Below are 27,009 nucleotides of genomic sequence, written 5' to 3' on the forward strand. Positions count from 1 at the left end.
GTTAGTGTCATTCGGTTGCAAGTAGCTGGGAGCAGCTTACGTGCCAGAGGCTGTGCATGAACAGCCCAGGGGTGGGGGTTCTCGCAGAAGAGCAGCGTAAGGCTAGCTCCCAGAGTCAAGGATTGGAGTGGCCTAGCAGATCACCGGTCCAGATAACACCAGAGAGGAACGTCACAAAGCCGCCTCATCAGCAATCGTAAGATTTTACCAGAACATCCAGAGAGACCCTTGTTTCTAGTGTCAAAGAGCTATCTGGCAGTGAAACAATGTGTTAATGCTGCTGGATGCTGTAGGTACAGTGAGATTAATGGAGACCCTTTCTGTACTATGATTTAATCCTTCAGTATGGTTTTCATTGTGAACAAGGATTAATTTTTTGAGGACCTCATTTAGAACCATATTTTAGAACCATGCTATAAACTTCTTAGAGTAGTAGTTTATAGCTTGAATCACAGAAGAAGAAAAAATGTCTGTCTGTATTTGTCTGGGAAACAATTGTAGAACTCTGCTAACACTAAATGTGTCTGAATCCTTAAGGCTCACCTAAACAATACCTGCTGCCAGTTCTCCTTATCTATTCAGGCCTCGTCTATATCTAAAACTTAAAGATTGATCTAGCTACAGGAGTGTGAAAAATGTACACCGCTGTGAGACATAGTTAAGCCGACCCGAGCCCTGGTGTAGATGTCGGTAGGGCGATGGAAGAATTCTTCCTATAATCCATCTACTGCCTCTCAAGGAGGTCAGTCTTCTATAGACAGAAAAACCCCTTCCATTGCTGAAGCAAGTGCTTATACTTCAGCAACAGTAAGGACTGTGGTGTAGACATACCCTCAATACCTCTCTGATAGAAGCCCGTACAAAATCTTAGTGTAGACTGGCCCGTGCCTTACACTGTGCGCAGAGTAGAGCAAAGTGTGGTCATTAGTCAGCTTTCCTTTTTTATTTTTGTTTTTGTAACTCATTAATTATTTAAATAAACATACTGATAACGTCCGAGGTTCCTGCTTACAGCTAGCATAACTTGGACTTTTATAAATCAGGCTTAGGTTCTCCAAACATTTAAGCATGTGAGTAGTCCCAGGTAAGTCAGTGGAGCTACCCGAGTGAGTAAAATTATATATGTGCATAAGTGTTTGCAGGATCAGGTAGTAATACAATGAAAGTCTTTAACTTTGTGTCTATACAGATATCCCACATTTCTGATGTCTTGTTTCTCAGCTTCTAGTTCTTATTAGTGGCATATTCTGAGACTCGTAAAATCCATTTATGTGCCGTTGGGACTTTGTCTGACTTCCATCAGTTATATATTTTAAAAGAAAAACTTTGCATTTCCTTGGCATCAGCACCAGGGCTGTTAGCTCTGATAATTTTCTGTTATTAACTGTGTATTTCCTGTTGGAAACTCAATAGAAATTCTGCAGCGACTATGATTTATAGTTTTTGGAGAGGCTTTTGTTGGCGGCGGGGAGGGGGTGAGACAGAATAAGTTAACATTTTTAAAAAAAAACTCTGGGAAAGAAGATCCCCAGGACACACATGTGTATTCTCACTCTTCTTCTCTCTCTTCCCCTCCTCTCCCCCCCGGTCCTTGGTTTGGAGACATTTTATAACTATTGCCACTTGTTACTGGCAATTTAAAAAATTCTTTGGTATTTTAATCTTTGATTTTAGGTGAGAAAGTTCTTCTACTGATGGTAACTTTTCCCTCTTCCATTTTTTTTTCATTCTGTTTTTTCCGCTACTTCCCTGTCACTTCTAGCTCATCTTTAAGGTTATAGTCCCCCCTGTCCCCGCTTCCACTCTACCCTTAGTCTTTATCTACCTTCCCCCTCCTTTCTGTTTTTTAAAAAAATATTTACTTCCTTTAAAAGATGAATAAGGTTTTCAGCTTCCTTGGTACTGAGTAAGACCTTTTAGAATAATGGGTGGAATGTCATAAAGGTTGTTGTGCGGCTTTAGGCAAAATGTGCGGTTTGGTGCCCATCCAAATACATATTTAAAAGTGTCTGCCAATGCAGTAACATTCCAGAGAAGGGTCACAACTTTTTAGTCAGCATCCTAGACTAATGTGTCCTTCCTGACTTCTCTAAGTATGCCACTTGACCAACTACTGTGGATGTAGAAATACTTGTTTCCTGGGTTGTCTTTGTCTTTCCCATACTGAAATGAGAAAGTGTGGGCCAATGTGGGAGCTTTAGGCAAAAATCTCCTTCCTTTGGTCCTGCCCTTAAATGCACCTAGGTGTTATCTTTTTGCCTTTGGTGCTTGTACAACCTTTACTTCCAGTGTTTGATAAAACTCTGGCTTAATTTAAAAGGAGTTACTTGTTTGGAAAGGATTGGGGAAGACAGACAGCTGGAGGCAGCACAAATGGAAGTACATCCTTTCCTGTTAGGAGGGAAATAAATGTGTGCAGCCATGTCAGAGATGGGGTGGAACAAGTCCATGAGCGTCATAAAACCAAGAGGGCAATTTTGAATAATACTTGTAGAGTGTTCTTTTCAAAGTGTTTTAGTCTGCACATCGCTCACATTGAGATACAGAAATTAAATGACTCACCCAAGGCCATCAGTGCATCTGTATCTTAAAGTGAAAAAATGAACCATGAGATACAGCACCAGAAGACCAGGGTGAGATTTTTATATGTAAGATAATTCTCCTTCATGACTAATGCTCCACGCTATTACACAGGAGCATAATTTGTTTGTTATGTAGCCAAACAAGAAATGCCAGATTTATATTTTCAGGTTAGCTCTAGCCTCTAGTGTTACAAGGTCATGACTAATGAGTCAAAATAAACAGACACTTTCCTTACAATGCTTGTTTATCATCTTACCCTGATATTCACTTTGAACAGCCCTTAAGCTGTCCCAGACCCTTTGTGTTTCTGCTTTATGACATGTACTATATTAAAATTTGTCTATGCTAAAGGAGTTTTGCCTGTATAGCCATATTAGCAAAACATTTAAGTGTAGATGAGGCTGGAAAAATCAGAGAATTATTTTTTCTGATTTGTTTACTTTGTATGCTTGACAGCACTTGGTGTATAATCAGTGTATCCTCACTATAGTTTGACTTTATCGACACTAGGAATGCTTTTCTGGCAAAGGGATCCTAGTGTGGATGTAGCTTATATTGGCAAAGCTGGGGTTTTCTGGCATAGCTTATTTCACCTCCCAAGCGAAACAACCTATACCAGTAAAAGCACAGTTTTGGAGGTATAACTCCATCTATACTAGGAGATTCTGCCAGCACAGTTGTCAGTCAGGGCTCAAACCTCTCCACACCCCTAACTGAGAGCTATGTTGATGAAATGCTAGTGTAGATGTGGCCTTAGTGAGTTCCCATATTTTTCCTGTAGCTCTTATGCTACAACAGGGAAGGAGGACACTTTTTTTTTTTATTTAAAAAAATAAAAATAAAAAGTCAATAAAATAGGAAAACATCATAAAACCACAAAAATCAGCAAGAAAATACCTAAAATCTAGTCTGTTTCAAAAATCAACTTTAAAATAGTTCCAGGTTGATGGGGTTCCCTGAAACAGGTGTACTCAATGTCGCTTTTAGCTTCTTAATGTTGCCAGTGTAATCCAGTTACTGTATCTTTTTAAAAATAAGGTTCAGGTACAGGGGTTTCAGGATAGGAAATCAGTGAAGAATGTTATTTATTTTGGCTAATGAAGTTGGTTTATGCTATGGATCATGCTTTCATCATATCAGTACTTACTACACATTTTGTGTGTTTAACCTTTAAGGGGAAAACTCCTATTCATGGGGTGTCTCTCTAGTTGGAAAACTTCCTTATCCAGTCTGGGTTTCCCCAATGTTTCCAAGAACTGAATCTGGAGATTCTTACCAAAGCAAGAAAACTGCAGAATTATGAGAGATTCTAGCCACTGAAGAAATGGTTATAATAGTTGTTTAAACCCTTCAGCTTAACAAATGAGTCTCTTTAAACACAAGGAAGATTTAAATGTTGTATTTCAGTGTCTCAGATGTACTTAAATGTCACTTTCCCTCTCAGTTGTCAACAGTATATTGTGAGTGACTGAAATGTTCTAAGACACTCTCTCTTTTTATGAAAGCTCATCTGCTCTACTTGAATAAACCAATATAAAGAAATACCCTAATACCCTTTAGCTAGGAGTATGGAGTAGCTGCATATGTAAAAGATACTAATAGATTTCTCAACTGTGCCCAAAGCATGTGTACTCTGCACCAAACTGGCCCAAATTTCTGCAGCATGGTCCTTGGATCATATTTGTCTGTTGCAACCCCATGGTCTGGGCGTCCCTAAACCTCTGACTGCCAGAAGCTGGGACTGGATGACAGGAGATGGATCACTTGATAATTGCCCGGTTCTGTTCATTCTGTCTGAAGCATCTGGCTCTGGCCACTGTCGGAAGACAGGATACTCGGCTAGATGGACGTTTGGTCTGACCCACTATGGCCGTTCTTACGTTAACAGAAATACAGAAATTCTGTGACAACTTTATTTAAATTACATAATTCATTTTCATATTTAAATACCTTCATTTTAATCAGTACAGTAGCTATTTTTAAAAATACTACGTTCCTTCAGTTTTTAGTACACCACAGACTAGTATATATTGACAATACCTACCCACACTGTAGAAGATTTCATGCAGGAAGCTGGAGGTTTTAGCAACTGGGTAGGGAACATTTCAGACTCTTGACATCTAGGGAGATGGGGAAGATTGGTTGGGTTTGTGGGATAAGCATGTTTCTGCTAAAACAACAAGTAGTGAGAGCTCTCTATAATCTTGCCATATTTTAGGTTTCAGAGTTAATTCATTAAGTGAGTGAGGCAGTATACATATCAGAACTATGGTTTTGGTGGTTTGAAGAGTTCCGGAATACATCAGAGCATCATTTTATACTCCTTTTGCATCTCAAGTTACCTTCCTACCTGCAAGTGACAACATCTCTTTTTAAATGGAACCTTAGATTTCTCATTACACTAAGGCAGCAAATGGTGGTAAGGAGTGGACTCCACAGCAGTTTCCATGGTTGTGGAAACTCAGAAGCCTGATACTACTTGACTACAAAATATTGCCATTATTTTAGGCCCCAGCCTATCCTAATTACTCCTCAAACCCAATGAATATTATCTTGAAATTTATCGTTGTAAATTGACATTAGAAATACCGAATAATAAAGGTAGGGTTTTAGAAAATTCCATACAAGAAAAAACAGGTGGTCATTTTGGGACTGTGGGCTTTTAATTTCCCATGACCCCTTGCATATCCAAAATTCCCCTGCAGGAAAATCCTTCAGAATGGTGTCTCATTGGTCTGTTGCTATTCTGAATAGAACTCTTCCCCAGTCATTGGCAGAGCTTCCAAAGAGAAACTGACCAGAGCCTTGTTCAGGACTTTGTTTCTGTTGGGGTTGTAGGGAAGTACTGTATGCACAGCGGATTCTCAGTTTCATTACACAAAAGTCCTCTCAGTTCCCTAAGAGAAGTGAAGCAATCTACACTTGTCATTGGTTTCATTTAGCTGGCCATCTTGGGAAACAGGAGAGACTATGCAAGACTAAAGGGACCAATCATATATGGAAAGGATAAAGCCTATATATAATGTTTTGAGTGTATGAAAAGGAAAATAGAAGTGAATTGCTAATTTTAGACTGGAAATGGCATCTGAAAATTTCATAGTAATTCAGCTAACAGTGATGGTCAATGCCTAGGGCCCTACTAAATTCATGGTTCATTTTGGTCTATTTCATGGTCATAGGGTTTTAAAAATAGTCAATTTCACAGCTTCAGATGTTTACATATGAAATTTCATGGTGTTGTAACCATTGTTCCCTCTAATTTTTTTACATCCATGTGTGGAATGAATTTTGTAACAAAATTCATATAGTGGTGGGTGGGGCGAGGGGTTCGGAGTATGGGAGGGAGCTCCAGGCTGGGGCAGAGGGTTAGGGTGCGGGACATGGGGTGGGCTCTGGGGTGGGAATGAGGGGTTTGGGGTGCAGGCTGCCCCAGGGCTGCGGTCAGGAGAGAGGATTCCCCCCAGCCCTCTCTTGCCGTAGCAGCTTGGGGCCTGGGGAGAGGTGCCTCTCCCCAGCCAGGGCAGCTCTGGTGGGGCTGGGCTGGGCCAAGGGAGGAGCTCCTCTCTCTGGCAGCTCCGGCTGGGCTGGGGGAAGGGCTCCTCTCCACCTGCCACGGCAAGTCTGGGGCAGGTCTGCGCTGGGGCCAGCGGGTAGGGGCGCCTCTCCCCCGGCCACAGCCCTGGACCCGTGCCTGGGGTTTAATAGGCAACCACGCAGTTTAGAGGGAACTTAGGTTGTAACCTCACCCAAAAGGGAGTTGTGGGGGTGGGGGGTTGTAAGGCTATTGTAGAAGAGTTGTGGGATTGCCACCCTTACTTCTGCCTGCTGCTGGCAGGGGTGCTGCCTTCAGAGGTGGGCAGCCAGAGAGCAGTGGCTGCTGGCCAGATGCCAAGCTCTAAAGTCAATGCCAGTGCCAGCAGCAGAGCAAAAATGAGGGTTGCAGGGTATGGGGGGATGGGTTTTCACCGCAGCCTCTCTGCCCAGGTCAGGGGCTGACAGTTTTGGCCTTGGAGCTTCCTGCAGATGCGGGAGGTTCCCAGAGGTGGGTCTGACACAGAATTGAGAGCGGCCCCTGCAGGGGAAAAGGAAGTCCTGTCCCTCCTCACCCTGGGTTCGGACTAGCAGCTGGAGCCCGGCCCATGGTAGGAGCTCCCAGCTGGGGCCCCCTGAGCCCTGCCCCTCCCCTACAATAGCCAGATTTCACAGGGGAGGTCAGATTTCATGGTCCATGACTTGTTTTTCACAGCTGTGAATTTGGTAGGGTCCTATCGATGCCAAATGAAATAAAACCCCCTCTAAGTATTTTTGAAACCTGTGGCTATTTCCCTCCCCCCTCCCTTTGCCTCAAATGCACACTCTAGTTCCTCTTTGCCACTTGATCTAAGTTCTGTTGTGCCTTTTTAAAATGACAGTATCATCAAACTTAAACATTGTCAAATGATTTGGCTCTCGTGGCTGTCTTTTTATCCACCTCACGGGAGGTTTCCTTTGCATGTAAAAACTCCCACCTCAAAAACTAAGTCAGCACTAGGTAATGCTTTTGATATAAATGGGTAAGAGAAAATGGATCTTGAGGCAAACCAAGGTGATATGTCCTTCAGAACACTTAAATGGTCTAGAGCATAAACACATGTACTTGTATATTATTTTTTAAAGTTAACATTTTATTATTCATTCCTGTTTAGAGGAGCCACTTAAGGTAAACAGCTTAAACAGAATGCATTTTAAAAAACATAGTATTTGAAGTTACCTTGATGAAATGTTGTAAGATTTTTCAAGTTTGGAGTATACTAGTCCTTGATTGCAGCTACCTTAGCCACCGTAGCTAGCAGCTTCTTATTTTGCCTTCGCTCAAGTTCTCTGTCTTTTTAGTAGGGATGTGGGGGAGAGGTAGGACTGATATGCGGGGTTGAAAATTGACTAGCAGAAGTGGAGAAAGGGGGTGAAAAACAGTGATGACAAAAGAAACTCATGGTTAAAAGAAATACAATGACTACTTTACAAAAAGAAAAGGAGTACTTGTGGCACCTTAGAGACTAACAAATTTATTTGAGCATAAGCTGTAGCTCATGAAAGCTTATGCTCAAATAAATTTGTTAGTCTCTAAGGTGCCACAAGTCCTCCTTTTCTTTTTGTGAATACAGACTAACACGGCTGCTACTCTGAAAACTGACTACTTTAGTAGTTTCTTCTTCTGACTGACATATTTTGACTGTGCTCAGGTATTATGGTGATAGGCAGCAGTGTACAGCCCTAAAACTAGGAGTCAAGTAAGATGGTGGATAACAAAATATCCTTCCAAATACCTGTATTGAATACACTGCAAACTTTATGCTGAAGTTATTTTATTTGTATAGAACAGGGGTCTCAAACACGCAGCCTGTGGGGCTATTTCCTGTGGCCCACCAGCTCCCCGCGGGGGGGCCCCCCCCCAGCATTTACCTAGAGTGGCTCCGGCCTGGCGTGCACTGGGAGCCTGCCTTGCCCCCGGTGTGTGCCAGGCCAGCCCCCGCCCCTGAACCCCTCCTGCAGCCGAACCCCCTGCCCTGAGCCCCCTCCTGCACCCTGCACCCCACACCCCTCCTGCACCCCGACCCCCTGACTCACCCTGCACCCCGACCCTCTGCCCTGAGCCCCCTGCTGCACCCTGCACCCCTCCTGCACCCCCTGGGGGCAGGAAAGGGGCAGAGTTGGGGTGGGGATTTCAGGGAAGGGGTGGGAAGAGGCAGGGCAGGGGCAGAGTGGTGGAAGGGGTGGAGTGGGGGTGGGGCAGCGTAGGGGGGGCAGAGTCAGTGGTGCTGCCCTCGGGCCAATGTACTAGTCCTCATGTGGCCCTCGTGGTCATTTGAGTTTGAGACCCCTGGTATAGACCGCTGTGATAGTTGGTGCTTGTCAGTTAATGGGCTCTGAATTTTAGAGATGGTTTCTCTCTTTCTTTCTTTTTTTTTTTTTTTAAATGAATGGATTTATGCTCTGTCGTTTCTTTTTGTTGGAAACACTACTTTAAATTTCCATGTAGCATAAGCTAATTCAAAATGGTGTTTTAAGACTTGTGTCCTGCCCTTCAAGTACTCCCTAATATTTTGGTCATATTAGTGGAACCAAACTTATTAGACCATAACTGTATTTACTGAAATGTACAATTGAAAGAAAACATATTAAACTTACGAATAATGTACTGGTATCTCCCATTTCAAATCTTCTCCCCTCTCTCTTCCCCCCCCTCTACCCCCACTGGTCTTTTTTTTGAAGCTGGTCCGCTTTCTCCTAAAATTTTCACTCCTGCCATGATGGTCTTGGATCACACTTAGCAAATCAAAGTTCAGTACCTTTTAAAGTAAAAAGGCTGTTCCAGACTGTCTACATCTAGATTGATACTAGTACTCAATAAACACAATCCCATTTTAAGTTGTGTTCTAGATAGTCAAGGATGGGATAGAAATGTCAGGTTCTAAATAAGCTGTGATAAAAAAGATTAACAGAAAAGTATTAACACTGCAGAGGTGGTAACTGTAATACTAATATTTATGAATTTTGTTTGTCTTCAAGCAAATGGTTATGAGCCTTAGAGTTTCTGAGCTGCAAGTACTTCTGGGATACGCGGGGAGGAACAAGCACGGACGCAAACACGAACTTCTCACAAAAGCACTGCATTTGTTAAAAGCCGGCTGCAGCCCTGCTGTCCAAATGAAAATTAAAGAACTCTATAGGCGGAGGTTCCCTCAGAAAATCATGACACCTGCAGACTTGTCTCTCCCCAGCGTACACTCAACTTCCATGCCAGCAACTTTGTCTCCATCTACCATTCCACAGCTCACTTATGATGGCCACCCTGCAACGTCACCATTGCTTCCTGTTTCTCTTCTGGGACCTAAACATGAACTGGAACTTCCCCACCTAACAGCCGCGCTCCACCCTGTCCATCCAGACATAAAGCTTCAGAAATTACCTTTTTATGACTTGCTGGATGAACTGATAAAACCAACTAGTCTAGGTAAGGCTATAATGTTGTTAATTCTGTATTTAGAATATCTCTTCAGTAATAAAGGGGCGGCGGGGGGTGGGGGCTTCAGCTTCTAGCGCATAAACTGGCTTAAATGTTAAATAAAAACATGATTTAGAGAACCAATATTTCTAGATACAAGAAATAGTTGCCTCTTGGAACAACTTGTTCTATAGTGCACAAGAGGAGACACGCCATCTTCAGTAATACCCATAGATTGGTTCAAATAGTAACTGTAGTTAAGACACTAAGTACTGTTGCCTCCCGTATAAATAAGTTCAACGTCCTCATTGGAAGTAATGGGCGAAAAACAAGCTCACTGTGGCTCGGAGCTTTCGAAAAGGGAACTTAAAAAATAAGGAAGTCTGAACAACTAAAAGCAGGTGCTTAAACCAGAAAGTTCAACAAAAACTTGGGCCCAGCAAATACATAAAAAATTCTATGGTCTGTGTTATGTAGGAAATCAGATTAAACAATCATAATGGTGCATTCTGGACTTAAATTTACTAACTATGAAAGATCTGCAAACTTTGTATTTAAAATGTCTTGTGGTTATAATCTATAACATATTTGTGTAGCTGACTAGGATAATTTGGAGTCTTACAGAGCAGCACATAGCAATTTGTGTTCCTGTTCTGGTCCCTGGTTCAGCAAAGCACTTTTTTAACTTTAAGTGCTTACGTGGTCCCATTGATTTCAGTAGGACTCCTGGCATGCATGTCAGAACCAGTCCTTTTGGTTTCTTCTTATAGTGCAGGGTAAATAGCAATTGTCTAGTCTTTAGCAGAACTGACTACAGGCGGTATGGGGGCATTTTGAAAAAAAGCCACAAATAGAAGAAGAACGCACACTAATGCTTTTTTATGTCAGTGAGGAAAAACCCACTGGTTTAGCAATTGGCAGATGTAAACACTTGATTCAGCTTAAAAAAACCAACGCTTTAAAACTTTGAAAAGACTTTAAGTAATTGGTTTACAAATAGGTATTTCTAAATGTAAATACAATTGAGGACCTGCTTCCTTGACAATCACCGTGCCACTAACTACAGTATAGAAAAAGGCTGTGTATTAATTTCTCTACTTTAATAAAATAAAATGTTTGTTTTATGTTGTTGGGTACATGGTAGTTTTAGTTTATGTCTTCAGTTATTTTGATGGATGTTTGCACCAAATATTCAGGTATCCCCTTCATTGTTGCAAGGAAGTCCTTCCTCCCCCCTCAAAGTGTGTTAGTCTTCCAGACCACTTGCTTTGTCTTCAAATGGCTGATGCACCTTCCAGGCCCTTGTGATTTCTCCTGTTTGAAATACAGCCTGCACTGTTATCTTTTGGTTTCTTTTATTCCTTGGACCTTTTATAGGTGAATAGGAATTTTTTGATTTCATCCCCGCACTTCCCACGATGAGACCAGCCCGGAGACTTTAATTGGGATTCAGAATGACTAGCTCCCCGCTTCTCACAAATGGAACCTGTTGTCAGTCTCTGGTACTGGTCAAAGACTTTCCTTGAGTTCTGTGCACCCTAATTTATTTAGGTTTCACTTAATCCTTTTCAGAGTAGTTACTCGGTTACATAAATTCTCGAAAAGGCACAGATCTTTTGTTTGTCATACCCAAAATAGAGTTATACCCTTTGTACTCAAATATTGTAGGTAGCCAGTTCACTAATTAATGTGATTACCAGGTAGGCAAATGGAATTTACCAGCCATTTTTTCTGTTGTCAAGAACAAAAGAAGGCAATAGATGTAAGTCTCTTGTCACTTGTTTCCTCAGAGTGTAGCTCCAGACTGTTAAAATATCTTCTAATATAGAGTAAACAAGACTGCCGGTCACAGAAATAACCCACTTCCTTCCCTGAAGCATCAAGGGACGCACCCCACCCATGTACCTATTCGCGACACCAATACTGACTTGGACTCTAAATACGTTCTGTGGGTGGCATACCTGAGATCACTTATTCACTGATGCTTTAAAAACTCCCGCACCCCAATTTGGGTCTATGCTGGTTATGTGCTATGAATGTATCTTGTGAACCTGGTAACCGATACTTGGAATCTCTCATAACTCAAGCCTAACCCCAGATGTACAGTACCTTCATTCTTAACTTGTGTAAACTTGATTTTAAACATTAGTGTTAATAAAAGTTCTTATGCCTGTAAGATGGGCATCATTGATTGGAAACTGGAATGCTGATTACTTCACCCACAATTGAAGACATTCCGTTTAGACAGGTTTCAGAGTAACAGCCATGTTAGTCTGTATTTGCAAAAGGAAAAGGAGTACTTGTGGCACCTTAGAGACTAACCAATTTATTTGAGCATAAAGCTTTCATGACACAGTATGCATCCGATGAAGTGAGCTGTAGCTCACGAAAGCTTATGCTCAAATAAATTGGTTAGTCTCTAAGGTGCCACAAGTACTCCTTTTCTTTTTGCGGATACAGACTAACATGGCTGCTACTCTGAATCCTGGTGCATTGTTCTCTGTGACAGACAGCCAATGTTAGAGGGCTATACAGTAGCTATTCAATCAACTGTTTATCTTCTCTGGACTTGTAATATACCACGTAGTTTGCAGTAGTGAGCTGGACCAGTGCAGGGACAGTATATTCACAAAGTGACATTGGACTTGTAAACCTCAAATCTACAGGGCTAGTGTTTACACTAGGTGTGCTCTTTCTGAGAACTCAGAATAGCAGACTCCACAGTACAGAGTAGTGGAATTATCATTCCCTGCCATTGCTCTGTTCAATTGCAGATTCTCTCATTTTTCCTTCAGAGCATTTCCAGTGCACAACTCTTGTTTAGCTTTTCCACAGCCCTGCAGTTAATAAAAAAGATTATGCTTATATTGTCTGTAGCATTGAGACTTGAAGGGATTTACAACATGCCTTCTGGCCCCAAGAGAGCTGCCTCTAAGCTTGTGGTTTTTTGTTTTTTGTTTTTTTTATGAGAACAGGAGATGTCTGGTCCCAGCTCAGCAGTATATGGGACACGGTTGATTTTTAGCAATGTTAGATGTTGCAAAGTCAAGAAAGCATCTGCATTGGACGATGCACCTGATTTAAGATGATTAGTATAATCTCTAATTAAATGTGTTCTAGCAATGAATATTGATCATGAGTAGGCTTGGAAGGACTAGATTTTTATTGGTGAATGTCAGTAAACATCAATTTCACTGCACATACACAAAGCAACCAAACATATATTTCTATCAATGATCATCAAAGTCACAGATAGGCAAAGAAAGAAAAATGCTGCTTGATAACTTGAGTCAAAATCCAGTCATTTAAAAATTTTTGAATTAGGCTTGTTACAAATGGACTAGTGAATGAATAGCAAAAAGGGGATGATTTGATGATTTAAGGATATTTACTTTCTATATTTTGACATGTGATGAGGGCAATTTGTATGTAAAGCTTTGACTTTGAATCTCAATGTCTCCTGACATTAAATAATTGTCTGACCTCCCATTAATAATTTTTCATAACTGAAAATTTAAATCAATAAAAAAAAATTAAAAGCTTAAAAATATTACCTGTTGAAACTATTTAAAAAAATTCAAACTTAATTCTGCCAAGCCTAATGATGAGGCTTTACACCAAACCCTCAAAAGCATTGTTCTGTAATAAATCCCAATTCTTATACAGTAGAGTCGCATCTTACGCGGGGGTTAGGTTCTAAAGTGAGCGCGTAAGGCGAAAATCGCATATAGTAAAAATTACCCTAGAAAATCCCTTAAATTGCCCATAAAGTACAGTATACTGTATATGGTTTTGTGTATACAACCCTGTTCAGTAATATGTATACAGTAATTTACAGTATATAATAGAGTATATATGCAAAATATAATTTTACAGTACCGTCTTTTTAATTACAGGGGGGGTAATTACAGGGGGTCATCAGGGCTTGATGTCGATCCAGGAGATGGAGGTGATGGAGAGCTTGGGTGACGGAAAGCGAGTCGTAGACAAAGTGGTTGGCTCTGGTTCAGCTCGAGGAGTTGATTGCGTAGGCTCATCTGCTGCTGGTTGTTTTTCCTTGAAAAACATGGTGATTGGCAACTGTCGCTGTTGTCTCTTGAGCTACTCAAACATTTCTTGATATGGTCTCAAATCGTCCGTAATACTCCGTGTGATTTTGAGGCTTCGTTCCATAGAGGGATCGTATTCAGAAATTAAATCATTCAAGTGTTTTGCTGCTTGGAACACTTCAGCAAATTTATGAAGATTCCAACTTGCTGGCTCTTCCTGTTCGTCGTCGTCATCTTCGTCTTCTGTAGACGATTTTATCAGTTCCTCTGATTCTTCGTTAGTCTGTTTCTCTATGGCTCTCAATTAATTCTTCAATTTCTTCCTCGGGGGTGTCGACGAAGCCATCACCACCCACTTGCCTGGCCACCTGAACAATGTGTTTCACTTCTTTGTGAATGGTCTGGAAACCCTTAAAATCATTCACACATTCTTTCCATAGGTTTCGCCAACATGCATTGACTGTTTCAGGCTTGATTGCATCCATTGCCTGTTTAATATAAGTGATGCAGTCGGCAGTGTTGAAGGACTACCAACACTCCATCACATTAAGATTGGGATCAGCATCCATAGCGCTACGTATCCGTGAGAATTTAAGCCTTGTGTACGTGGCCTTGAAACAGTGAATCATGCCTGGTCAAGAGGTTGGAGGATGAAGGTGGTATTGTGGGAAGAGAGAGAGAGACTACTTCAACGTCGTTATGTGCAAACTGGAGTGCCGCAGGGTGGCCAGGAGCATTGTCTACGATCAGCAACACTTAAAAGTCAAGTCCTTTCTCTTCGAGGTACCGCTTGACCTCCGGAATGAAACACTTGTGGAACCAATCCAGAAACAATGCTGCCGTCACCCAAGCCTTTTTATTTGATTGCCAGAACAGAGGCAGGAGATTTTTGTTTGTGCCTTTTAGGGCACGGGGATTTGCAGCCCTGTGGAGCAAGCCCGGCTTTATTAAATGCCTAGATGCATTGCCACAAAACAACACAGTCACACGGTCTTTAGCTGTTTTGAAGTCAGGGGCTTGTCTTTCTGATTTCGAAGTATAAGTGCGGTTGGGCATTTTTTCCCAGAAGAGCCCAGTCTTGTCAGCATTAAAAACTTGTTCGGGAAGATAGCCCTTTTCTTCTATGATTTTCTTTAATTGTTCGGGGCAGGCTTTTGCTGCCTCTTCGTTGTCAGATGCAGCTTCACCAGTAGTCTGCACGTTTTTGAGGTCGAAGCGGTCCCTAAAACTGTTAAGCCAACCTTGGCTGGCTTTGAATTCCTTCTCGTCAGAAGGCTGTCTCTCTTTGGCGGGAGGTTTGAACAGCGCGTAGAGGCTAAGAGTCTTTTCTCGCAATGCGTTGCCATCGATCGGCACACGTTTACGGTTCATGTCTTCCAGTCATAAGTTTAATGCCTTTTCAGTCTTCACTAAAGTTTTATCACGCACCTGGCTCGTCACCTCAGCAGTTATTGGAGCACTTGATGCCACGGCTTGACGAATTTCTCTCTCGCGAATCTTGATGGCATGGATGCTAGATTCGTTGCGGCCATATTTACGCTCCGCTTTGGAGACCGACATACCATCTCTCAATAAGTCCAACACAGCCAGTTTTTCTTACAGCGTTGGAACAGATCGCTGTTTCTTCGGTTGAGCACCAGATGAAGTAGTTGGCTTGCGTTTAGGGGCCATGTTGTAGAAAAAATACGTACAGTATCTTTAAACACTAGAATCACACTCAGCACAGCGAGATGCTCACGCTATGAGAGGCACGCCAGAACTGAGACCAACTGAGGGAACAGCAGATTCACGTCTCCCATCTCACCCGCACTCCGGGCCATACGCTCATTGAGTGGAATGGTGGGCGGAATCACCCGCGTTATTTACAGGTATCTTGTTTTTTTGCCGAGCGCGTATAGTTGAATTTGCGTAAGTTAAATGCGCGTATGATGCGACTCACCTGTATGTCCTTGTGACATACCGTGGCATAATCTAGACTAGTGGGGGCTATGTCACACCTGTCCTGTAACATGGGGTGACCTTTACAATGCCTTGCTGCTGTAGCCACCAACCTGGACTGCTGACAGCCTCCAGCATGTAAGTCTCTCCCTGCTATGTCTGTTCTGCATGTGCTGCAGCCAGCCAGCCACATCTCTGCTCTTACCAGCCAGAAAGATTAGCACAGGGTGACTCCAACGCTCCCAATCCCAGATTTTCCCCTAGAAATGTATGTCCTGTACTGCCAGCCCTCTCCTGGACAGTACAAATATATTAAATCTGTTATTCTTTAGGGGAATAATCTACACACTGCTTATTACCCCAAGTGGAGTTACCTGAACACTTACGGTTGTGCACTGGATTAGTGAAAACAATTAATTAAGTTTATTAACTGTAACAAAGAGAGATTTTAAGTAATGAGGCATACAAGAAAAATATAAATTCCTTACTAGTGTCCAACTTAAATTATATTAGATTCAAGCAATTCTCACCACATACTTCCAGTAAGATTACTGACAAAACTCTTCAGGTCAGGACCCCTACCCCAAAGCCCAGTGGCTGTTTCCTTTTGTCCTCTCTGGTGCAGAGAATGTGATGAGTGGGGAGTGTTTTGGGGTGTCTGCCCCTTCTTTTTATAGTCCTGTCCCTCTTTGAGAAGCATTTACAGCTGGGAGCAAGGTCACAGGCAGCCTGGTGAAGAAAGGAAACTTCATGCTGTTTCTTTGCTCAGATGCAGATTTTTGTCCCTGCCCCCTTCCTTGCCAAAGAATGGCCACTTAGCAGGTAATGGTCCATCAGCTTAGTTGCTTTCCCTTTGTCTCTGAGGAACTGGTTAACCACTCCCTAGACTTATCTTGGAAGCATACTTGAGTCATCCTTTCAGCTTATATTCATAACTTGGCGTACAATATTGCTATGTGTATTTTGTTATGGTAGTATTAATAAGCAAGTTGAGTTTTTAAATGGTACCTTGCAAGGCATAACTTGTACAAACATTATTCAAAGTGTGTGTAGGGTGTGAACACGGGTATGTTCTGTCACAGTCCCTTAGTGAAGAATCTTCTTTGAGTTGTTTTGGGTATCTCTAGGGTATCTTACTAAAACATTCTGGACTGAACCTACAGTTCACTGATGATGCAAACAATCGTGACTTGCCTTGACTTCTGGGTATAACATCTTTACCTTGCTGAAAATTATCTTGTCTAAGCGAATTGGCAATGATTCACCCAGCAGAATTAAACGCGTACATTATGTTCTGATTTAGTGAAAATATAGTCTGAACCACCTATAGAGCTTTTCTAAAATTGTTCCAGGCTTGTGGGGGGTGGGTATCTTTTCCCTCTCAGAAAATACCGAAGGGGTATTGCTTTAGCTACAGAACGCTTTCACACTAGGAAAACATGTCCCTTTCTAGATTTTCTGTAAAAATATTAACGTTTAAAGAGTGAACACTTTTTGTGCTATATTGGCACACCTAACTGTGTGGGAATTGTTAGGCTCGTAGCCTGGTTTTGGTCTGTCAGAATAACTCTAAAATACCTGAATATATTTGAAAACTGTAACACCGGCTTTCTGGCTTCAAAAGGAATCCTATCCGGTCATGTGAAAGAAGCATACAAAGCCTGTACAGATTCTGTCACTAAATTGAGAACACAGTTAGGAAAGGTTAGTAACACGGAAAAGTGAGTGTCTGTCAGACTAGTCGTGTGTGTGTGTGTGTGTGCGCACGCGCGCACAAATCTTGCAAAATTTTAGTTTGTTACTATAATGAATACCGTAGAAAGGCCTCGGAATAAAACACTTTTTATGCAGATAGGCAGGTAATTGGTGGTCATCCCACTTTCACAATTGGTTTGGTAGATCTAAAAATCAGAAAATATGTGCATGTGACCAACTAATTTTTGCTTAGCAGCATAAAACTGACACGCATGAAACTGAGAAAATGGAGAAGTTGATGTGATGTCAACTGCAAATGTCAAACCCTTATCAAACACATTAGGCAAATAGTGCATCAGCTATATGCTGTTAGTGTGCAAAATAGCTGTAGTTTGTGCTGTAAAAGCTAAATTTTAAGCGATTTTACTTAATTTTAAAAAAAAACTTAGGTTTTTGTGGGAGTGATTTTAGTATATAATGAGCTGTCAAAATCGAACTGTAACATGAAGGGACGAATGCTGAAGCAGTATGTTAGTAGTAGTGGTTCAAATTTGCCTGCTGGAGATCTCCCTGCATATAGCACGGCTACGTAGTTGACTGAACTTTATTTAATTAGTTCTGAATTAAAGAAATGTATTCAAATTTGAACTGATGATCACAGGTCTTACTGTAGAATGTGATGGTTGCATTAAACGTGATTTTTCAGGGTTTTTATAATTAGACCTTAAATTTAAATGTAAGCTGATTTCTGGTACACTAGGATTGACCTAATCCTCATCAATCTTTAAAATATATTCACTCTTCAAGTTTAGTAGTTTGGAGACTTCTTAAGGGCTCAAAACCTCAAAATGAGCTTGTTTAATAAAATCTACACCATTCAAGATCAGGATTAGAAGTGGAGAATAAAAATGCAAGAACAACTGAAGACTAAAAAACAAAAATTATATCTCACTAGAATGTTCTTGATAAGTCAACAAATGCAGCCATGTTTGTGCTGCGTTTTGGTTCATGCAGTAGAGGCTCATGCACTAAGCTCCAGAGGTCCCAGGTTCGATCCCACCTGCTGACAACTGGGATCTGTCGGTGTTGCAATAGTTCTGGTGCTCAGGGGTGTAGGCCTGTATTCTGAAAAGTTTAAAGTAAGAGTGTGTGTGTGTGTGTGTGAGAGAGAGAGATAAGCCATTGATAAAACTATGGGGGTAAAATCCTGACCCTATTGAAGTTCGTAGGAATTATTGACTTGAGTAGAAGCACGATTTTCCCCAGTATAACTCCCCAAAAAGCTATCAAATGAGTAAATATACACCTTTTGTTTTACCCCAAGGTTAAAGAGTGTACATTTCAGTGTACATACTTTGGGCCTGATCATTCAAGTACTGAGTGCCCTCAAATCAGGATAACCAAATTTGAATTCACTCAGCAACAAGTTATAATGGGAACAATAGTTAGCCTTTTTGCAATTATGTTAGAGTATTTAAAGTATTTGAACTATGAGCGATCTAGATATTTCTTTTGTCTGGCAACTTCCACCTTCTGTGTGTGTGTGTGTGTGTGTGTGTATGTGTATGTATATCTATCTATCTTACTAATGTTCCATTCTATGCATCCAATGAAGTGGGCCGTAGCCCACAAAAGCTTATGCTCCAATAAATTTGTTAGTCTCCAATGTGCCACAAGTACTCCTGTTCTTTTTGCTAGATATTTCTCTCTAGAGTGATTGTGTGTGTCTATACTATTTGAAAGGCGGTTTCTGGGATTCTAATTGCCTGTTTTTATGTTACATTTCGAATATACTCCATATTCCCTATGCTAAGACTTATAAACTAGCTCTTTCTGGTGTTTAGCAGTGAGATAATTGATTTTCCATAACTTTGTTGGTGCTCAGATACCATGGTGAAGACCGCATTAGAAATACCTACATGAAGTTTTTGCAACAAGAAGATGGTATTTTTGTGTGTTTGTAACTGCGAATTTTTGAACTTGCTTTTTACATTAAAAGATAACAAGTACTGTGGGAGGTTTTACTCTTCTAGAACCTTGCTAAATAAAATGGGTTACCTATCATATAGCTAATAATTACGGTCCGCTATGAACTGGCATTTACTGTATCCTGATCTAAAAGATATATAGATATAAGCCATGTAAATTTTGATTTTGAATGTCTTCCCCTGCTGGAAGGCTATGATTTTGTCTACCTGTCATAGCTTTACAGCAGGGGAAGACAGAAGAACAGAGCTTTTAGTGATGTCCCTGTACCTGTGTAAATAGGGTTGCCAATCCTCCAGGTTTGGCCTGGAGTCTCCTGGAATCGGCATCAATCTCCCGGTGACTATGGAAAGCAATCCAGGAGATTTTAATAGGATATTTTAAGAAAATGACATTCACATTGGGGGGGAAATCTCCTGGAATAACTTCGGTCAGAGTTGGCAGTCCTACACATGGTGTTTCTTGGCTGCCAGGCTCCAATGATTCCTGTCTCCAGCAAGTGGAAACAACTTCTGCTGGATGCCCTGGGTCTCAGTCAGACCCAGTTCTTTTCTTGAAATCCTGCACCTCTCATGTCAGCTTTCTGAAAGCAGTTAGGAGAGTGGCACATCTTTTATTTACATTTACCTAAAAAGTAGCCATTAAAGGGAGTGGTTAGTCATGTGTTAAGAATTCAGCTGACCCTTGGGCATTCAATGAGAGTAGATCATACCACTGAACTACAGTCATAATGAACAGGTTTCAGAGTGGTAACCATGTTAGTCTGTATCAGCAAAAAAAGCGAGGAGTATTTGTGGCACCTTAGAGACTAACACATGTATTTGGGCATAAGCTTTCGTGGGCTAAAACCCACTTCATTGAAGTTCTTTTGGTAAGATTGACTGCAGTCAAGACTATTCACTAGACAATCTAATTTGTACACTTAGAAATCTAATTTTGAAGCTGCAAATACTTGACTTAGTAACGATTTTTGCCTTTCATATATTGGTAGGCAGACCCATTGCTATGCATAACCAGGGTGAGGCTTATTAGGGAAGTAAAGCTTTTACTATCTCTTTTAACAAGTGAGAAAGAAAAGGCACATATGTTGATGTGCTTTGTGGGAGGAAGTTCAACAAAACACCAAGTTCTTTCAGCTCCGCTGTGAGCTTTCTGATTTCCGGTTTTGCAACTCTTTTAGTAATGCAAGAGTGAACTGCTAATTTTTCTTTCTTGTGGTTTGACTAAACTAGAAACACAATACATTAATTTATTGTAATTTTTTGTTTCAGCTTCTTATTTGCACTTGGTATCCCTTAAATACAAGAAATCAATCATTCTGTAGTCTAGGGTCTCCATATTTTCAAGTCTAGTGTAGTTTCTAACCAACCTGTTAGCTTTTCAGCTGCAGGAGATGGAATTTAGTTTTTCAATTTACAATGTAGCAGATAGCAAGGCAGAGAGATTGAGCAATCTTCAGAACTGAAGTCTTGCGTCTTACAAGATACTTCAGTATGGAGTATACATGTCTTCAAAGGCATATCTGCTGCTCCCTCTGAATGGGTCCTGCAGTGGTTGATTGTTAGATGTTGCCTGTCTAAGATCAGAGTGGAATTTTTATATTTAAGAGTGAAAGCTTGTGCCAGAAGGAACTATGGCCCCAGTTTAACAAGCACTTAAGCACATGGTTAACTCAAAGCCTGTCAAAGCATATGAGTAGTCCCATTGTCAAAGTACAGCATGCGCAGAAGTGCTTTGCCAAATTGTGTGTGTGTGTGTGTGTGTCTATTCCGTTTAGGTTGTACACACATCTGTCTGTAAGAGAGGATGCTGAGCTGGCAAATGCTCTGGGACCTTGTTGACCTCCAAACCCAACAGAAAAATTTTCTTTCGTAGGTATCAGAAGGGCTATTGGCATTAGAAGGAACCTTAATCTGGAATTTCTCAGTCAGTGCTTCTCTTGCCTCACCATAGCTTAAAAAAAACCAAATCAAAATGCTCGAGAAAACAAACATGACACAAAGATTTGGTGGTTGTCATTATAGGGTTTGGTATTACCCTGAATTACCTAATCTTAGGGCTTTGTTTGCATGTCTTAAGAGGCAGATTCCCAAGCAAAATGGAGCCTTTTGGCTGCCCCAAACTCTCTTGCTTGTTATAGAATTTCAGCCACTTTCATCTCAGTATAGGCTGAAAATATACTTCACTTCATGAGGCTCCTTTAACCAGCATTGTGATATTCCTGTAAAGGCTCCTTGATAAAGGTAGTTATTTAATACCCCTAAGGATTACTCAGCTGCTATCAGTGCTGTAGGGGATAGAGACCAAAAATTTCAAGCCTAAATGGCTAAAGTTGGGCCCCCAAATCCAGATTTAAGTGCCTAAATAAATCAAGTGGCTTGATTTTTTCCCCCTCAAAGATGCTGAACATCTGCAGATCCCACTAATTTCAGTGGGATTTGTGAATGCTCATCACTTCTGGAAAAACCAAGCTGCTCATGTTTAGATGCCTAAATATAAGTTTGGGAATCTAACTTTAGGCATCCAGGTTTGAAAACTTTGGATAAAGTTTAAGGGATCCCTGCCTTAGTTGGCCTCTTAGAAAGGGTGTTCAGTGAAGAGCCTAGGTTGTTTCATAGTTATTTAGTGGTAGTGCCAAGGGACGTCAGTCAAGTTGAGGCCCCTTTGCACTAGCATAGTACAAAAGTATAGTAACTTACAGCACCTGCTGCAAACAAGCGTACCGTGTAAAAGACCAGATCTAGCCGGTGGAAGAAACAAACAAATGGACTGTTGGGGAGTGAGGAGAGGAGGATGGGGTAACAAGTATCAATGGTGACGTTCTTTCTTGACTGTGGGGAAGTCTGCAGAGGTTGTATTCATTACTCAGAAGTACTGTAATGCATGCTTTAAAAAGATAGTGTAAATAACTGTTTATCCAGTTGCATGGAATTTCCATTGCTTTCTTCTGTATATAAAATATGTTATGGACAGTTCTAAAATGTATAATGTTTACACAAGTTAATTGTAGCTCTTAGTCTTTCCCGTCTGTCAGTATCGTATGCATTTAGGCATTTGTTCTAAAAGTTGTTTTCTTTGTTGTTAAATTTAGGGTTTTTTACTTTAAACTTTTAAAAATTGATTGCTAAAAGCTCTGGGTATAGAAATGAATTTGAGATTTCAACAAACTGACCAAAACTTGAAATATTGCATTCAGTGACAATGCATGTCTTGCAATTACAGTTAGTTAAGTGCTTTGTCACTGCACAATGACAGATTATCTAGTTTCAGAGGGGTATCCATGTTAGTCTGTATCAGCAAAAACAACAAGGAGTCCTTGTGACATCTTAGAGACTAACAAATTTATTTGGGCATAATCTTTTGTGGGCTATAACCCACTTCATCAGATGCACGGGAGTGGAAAATACAGTAGGCAGCTAGAACCCACTTCATCAGATGCATGGGAGTGGAAAATACGGTAGGCAGGTATACTGCCTACCATATTTTCCTCTCCATCCATCTGATGAAATGGGTTCTAGCCCACGAAAGATTATCTAGTGCCGTTCCATAGCAACCCAGACAAATGGGATTACCTTTCTCCTCCAGAGAATCTAGGCAGGAACCAGAGGTCAGTTTACAGGAGAGAGAAGACTGATTTGCATGTTTCTTTAGCAGCTTTCATCCAAAGATCTCAAAGGACTTCACAAACATAAGCTTCACAATATCCACGAGAGAAGTGTTACAAGACTCTCTTTACAGATGGGTAAAATGAGGCACTCAGATTAAATGATTTGGCCATGGTGTTACAGCGAGTCAGTGGCAGAACAGAGAAAGGAATATAGGAGTTTTGATTGTCAGTTGCTTATTAAGTGCTAGACTGTTCTGTTCCAATTCTTAGCGCCAAGCTGGCATGTGTTCTTGCCATTCTTCTGTCTGTGCAATGTATATGGCTGCATAGAATGGAATGCCCCATTGTTTCTATTCCTAGAAGCCAAATCTTAATCTGTTCAGGTGTCCAATGTGCTCTCTGGACTCTTGTGACAGACACCATAGTGATTAGTGGCATTCTTTCCCGATAAGTGGTAGCATTCTTCTATGGCAGTGGTCAGATTCCAGGTGACTCTATCCTATGTTCTGTATTAGATGTATGCATTTAAATGGATGTGGAGCAAAGGACAGAACATTCAAAAGGTGCCGCCTCTAATACTTGTTTCTCTGATTAGAGAGGAAGGGAGCAGTTTAGTGCTAAGAGACAGGTCTGGTGATAGTGGTGGGTTACCGGGGGTGGGAGGGGAGTGTCTATTGTATGCAGGATGTTGAGGATTGCGGTAGTGAAGCTGATTAGGGATATCTGGTTAGGCAGAGAAGCAATGCATATTAGCCTTCACTGTGAATTTCTGTTGAGTTATGTTGCAACTTTAATCCTGTACCAAATACTTTCTAAATAATATTAATTTCTTATAAGCGAGCTTTTTCTGTGCTTGCTTCTGGATCCAATGATGCATGAGTTAATTTGAAGCTAATGTGTCATTTTTTTCAATAGTACTCTTTGTATCTGCCTATCAAAAGGCTTTATAGTGTGAATGTATTCTCTCCCCCCTTCCCCCCAACAAAAACCCTACAAAATTACTTGGTAGCAAACTAGATATTTTCTAGTTTTTGGGAGGAACTGGCTAAGCAGAAACGACTCACCGCTTGCCCCGTGAACTTCCACCTTTTGGATTGTCTAGAATTATTTTGAATAATCAGAATTGCTCATCACTATGGCTCAATGAGTGAACAATCAAAGGTCATTCATTGACCTTGGCAAAAGTTTCCTAAAATGTTGTACTGTCTTGATATGGTTGCTTTATGTAATACTGTGTTTCTGTCTTCAGAAATAAACAGTTATTAGAAGTCACTGGTCATGAGCCAGTTCGGTAATGACTTTTCTTATGGTCTAAATTTCTGTGGTGGTTCTAGTATAACACTGGTAAGACTAATAATTTAGTCAAAATACAGTAGTGTATAAATGTTAGCTCTTAATTATTTAGTAAGAGGGAAAGCATTTTTGACTAAATAAATTGACAGTCTGATGTCCAGCTGGTTACATTAGGAAGCATCACACAATCTTAATGAATGTACCCTTTTTATGGATGTGATAGTATAGAGTTGATTAAAGATTTTATGGGATACGTTCCTGAATCCCAAAGAAGACTACTGTATAGACCCATTGACGCGCGGATGTCGGAGTCAAGCCATCACGACCGTGTGTTAACGGACCACGGGTTAAGAGGACCGTGCTGAAAAAAAGTGTCTGATTCACTTTAAAAAACAAAACACAAAAAACACTGTTGTTTTCTGCTCTTTCTGGCTTGCATTTTTTTTCTTTCTTATGAAGTTTGTCATTCGCCGCAGATGAAACACGTTTGCGGCTGATTCATCGGCTGATGGGCTTTCTCCAGTAATTGATACCTGTGCTATGCCATGACCCTTTTTAAAATGTCTTATAAAAACCCCTTGCTGGCTTGGAATGATTCATCCCCCATTAAATTTCCACATTTTGTCGCTTGGGCTTGACGAATTGGCCCACTTAGTAGCATTCCTTTCAGCCTTTCCTGAGCAAACCACATGCACGTGGCTTTGTCCGTTGTGGGTTTTACTGAATAGCGCGCACGTTTTCGCTTAAGCCCTGCGGCAGAATCGATGTTTTGTGCAAAGCCGTTCAGTTTAGATTAGTTTTTTAGCCCTCCTCGGAGAGTAGATGCAGCAACCCCAATAGCTTTGGAAACGTCAGGCTGGGTTTCTCCGCTATTTACTCGGTCTGTTGCAGCTAGCTTTTCTCCTACAGGGTAGGGACACTGCCGCTTGCCCTCTGCCAGTATAGTAGGCCTACGGTGAAAATTTTCTAATGGGGGGTGTGTGTGTGTGTGTGTGTATGTATGTATGTATGTGTGTATATATATATTTTACTATAATACTACTATATATATCTCTCTCTCTATATATATCTCTTTCTAGCTTGACCATGACTAAGCATGTGTGATATGTCTTTACCAATATCAGTAAAGACGTACGACACGTTTCTGCTCTGCACTTCCTGTCGATTTCTGCGTCAGTGAGTTAGTGAGCAAATCTGTAGCGCTACATAGCAAGTCCCCATACCCCGTGTTAACGAGTCTCGCGTGTTAAATAGGTAGCACTGGGAGGCATGGCGCTACGTGCGTTAAGCGGATTCGCATGTAAACAGGTCTGTACTGTACTAATAATACTTAGCATTTTTCAGAGTACGTACAAAAATTAAAGCAACCTGCAGAGGGATAACATTTTCTGCCAATTTTTCTTGATCTGTATACGTAACGATATGTCGTGTGTGTGTGTGTGTATGTATGTATGTATGTATGTATCATACACAGAATAGAAATTTGTCTTGCATACTTAACCCAGACCAGACGCAGTGGATGACCAAACTAGCAGCTTTCTGACAATAGAGCAGTGGTTCTCAAACTGTGGGTCAGGACTCCAAAGTGGGTCACGACTCACTTTGAATGGGGTGGCCAGGGCCAGCATTCAACTTGCTGGGACCCAGGGCTGAAGCCCTAGCTTCAGCCCTTCCTGGGATGGCAGGGCTCAGGCAATGGCCCCCTTTCCACCCCACCCGGGGCAGCAGGGCTCAGGCTGCAGTGTGCTCTTCCCCACACCCAGGATGATGGGGTTCAGGCTCCGCCCCCTCCTGGGGTTATGCAGTAACTTTATCAGAAGGGGGTCACGGGGCAATGAAGTTTGAAAATCCCTGCAATAGAGAAACCCTGCAAGAGAAACCGATTTGCAATGAGAAATGTATTTTTATGCAGACTGTCTACAATTTTTGTTGTTGACACCTATTTATTTAAGACCATAGGGGGGAAAAAGCGCTCTGTTAAAGATTCAAACCTCTGACCTTTCTGATAAGGGCCAGGAGAGTTCCTAATGCATATCTAAATCATCCAATAAGTCATTCAGCAACACAGGGAAGATGAGACTTGAGGTTCCTGATATTTCGAAGGACTAGCTGGCACTACAAAGGCATTGCTGATATAGTTGCAACAGCAAAGCTCCCTTGCAGAGACGAAGCTTACTCTTTTTTTGCTGGTGTGAGCTGGTGTACATGGGGGTGGTTACTGGCATAGCTATATCAGTTAAGAGCGTGAACTCCTCTCAGCCCCCTTCCCTCCTTCCAGCATAGCTGTGCTTCAGAGCTGGCTGTGTGTATGTATACACATTATACTTACACACATGCTTTATATAAAATTTTTTTACCTTCTGACATTTTAAACCATTTTTCCCCCTCTACAGGCCACTTTTAAAATAATCAAGTTGTACACCATTGAGCCAGCGCCCCAGCATAGGACACTATGCTAATGGTGAGATGTAACCACAAAGGTCTTAATCACTCATAGTTAAGTGAAAGTTGTCGTGTGGTCTTTGTGTCCTGACTTAAATTCTCCCTTTTAGTATTGATTTAAAAAAATATATATATTTTTTTGTTTTCCCTTTGTTAAATAATAGTGCTGCTTGCATGGAATTGCTGCCACACGTCACTTCAAATGTGAAATATATTTTATGTCATAGTGAATGGTCTTTGTGATGGGGGGCTTGGAGGGCCAGGTAGCCTGGTGGTTAGTGCACCTGTTCTCCAGCCGCTTGTCTTACTGTCGGGGGGGCAGTAGCAGTGCCTGGTCCGTGCCTCTAGGCTGGCATTATTTGGGCCTCCCCACTGTGTCTGGGGTCTTTGTCCTTAAGCATGGTGTGGTAGGAGAACCTGGGCCCTCCCAC

The 27,009-nt window shown here is 41.4% G+C and overlaps 1 protein-coding gene across 2 annotated transcripts in view; it reads left to right on the forward strand.

The window, feature by feature from the left end:
* Positions 1–27,009, forward strand: part of PIAS1 (protein inhibitor of activated STAT 1) — an 88,717-nt gene that overhangs the window by 30,311 nt on the left and 31,397 nt on the right. For both annotated transcript variants that reach the window (XM_074966616.1, XM_074966617.1), the window contains exon 2: positions 9,133–9,577. In XM_074966616.1, coding sequence (XP_074822717.1) covers positions 9,133–9,577 — 445 coding nt within the window. The remainder of the gene's footprint in view (positions 1–9,132; positions 9,578–27,009) is intronic.

Source organism: Natator depressus, chromosome 10 (genome assembly GCF_965152275.1).
Source record: "Natator depressus isolate rNatDep1 chromosome 10, rNatDep2.hap1, whole genome shotgun sequence".
Classification (NCBI taxonomy): Eukaryota; Metazoa; Chordata; order Testudines; family Cheloniidae; genus Natator; species Natator depressus.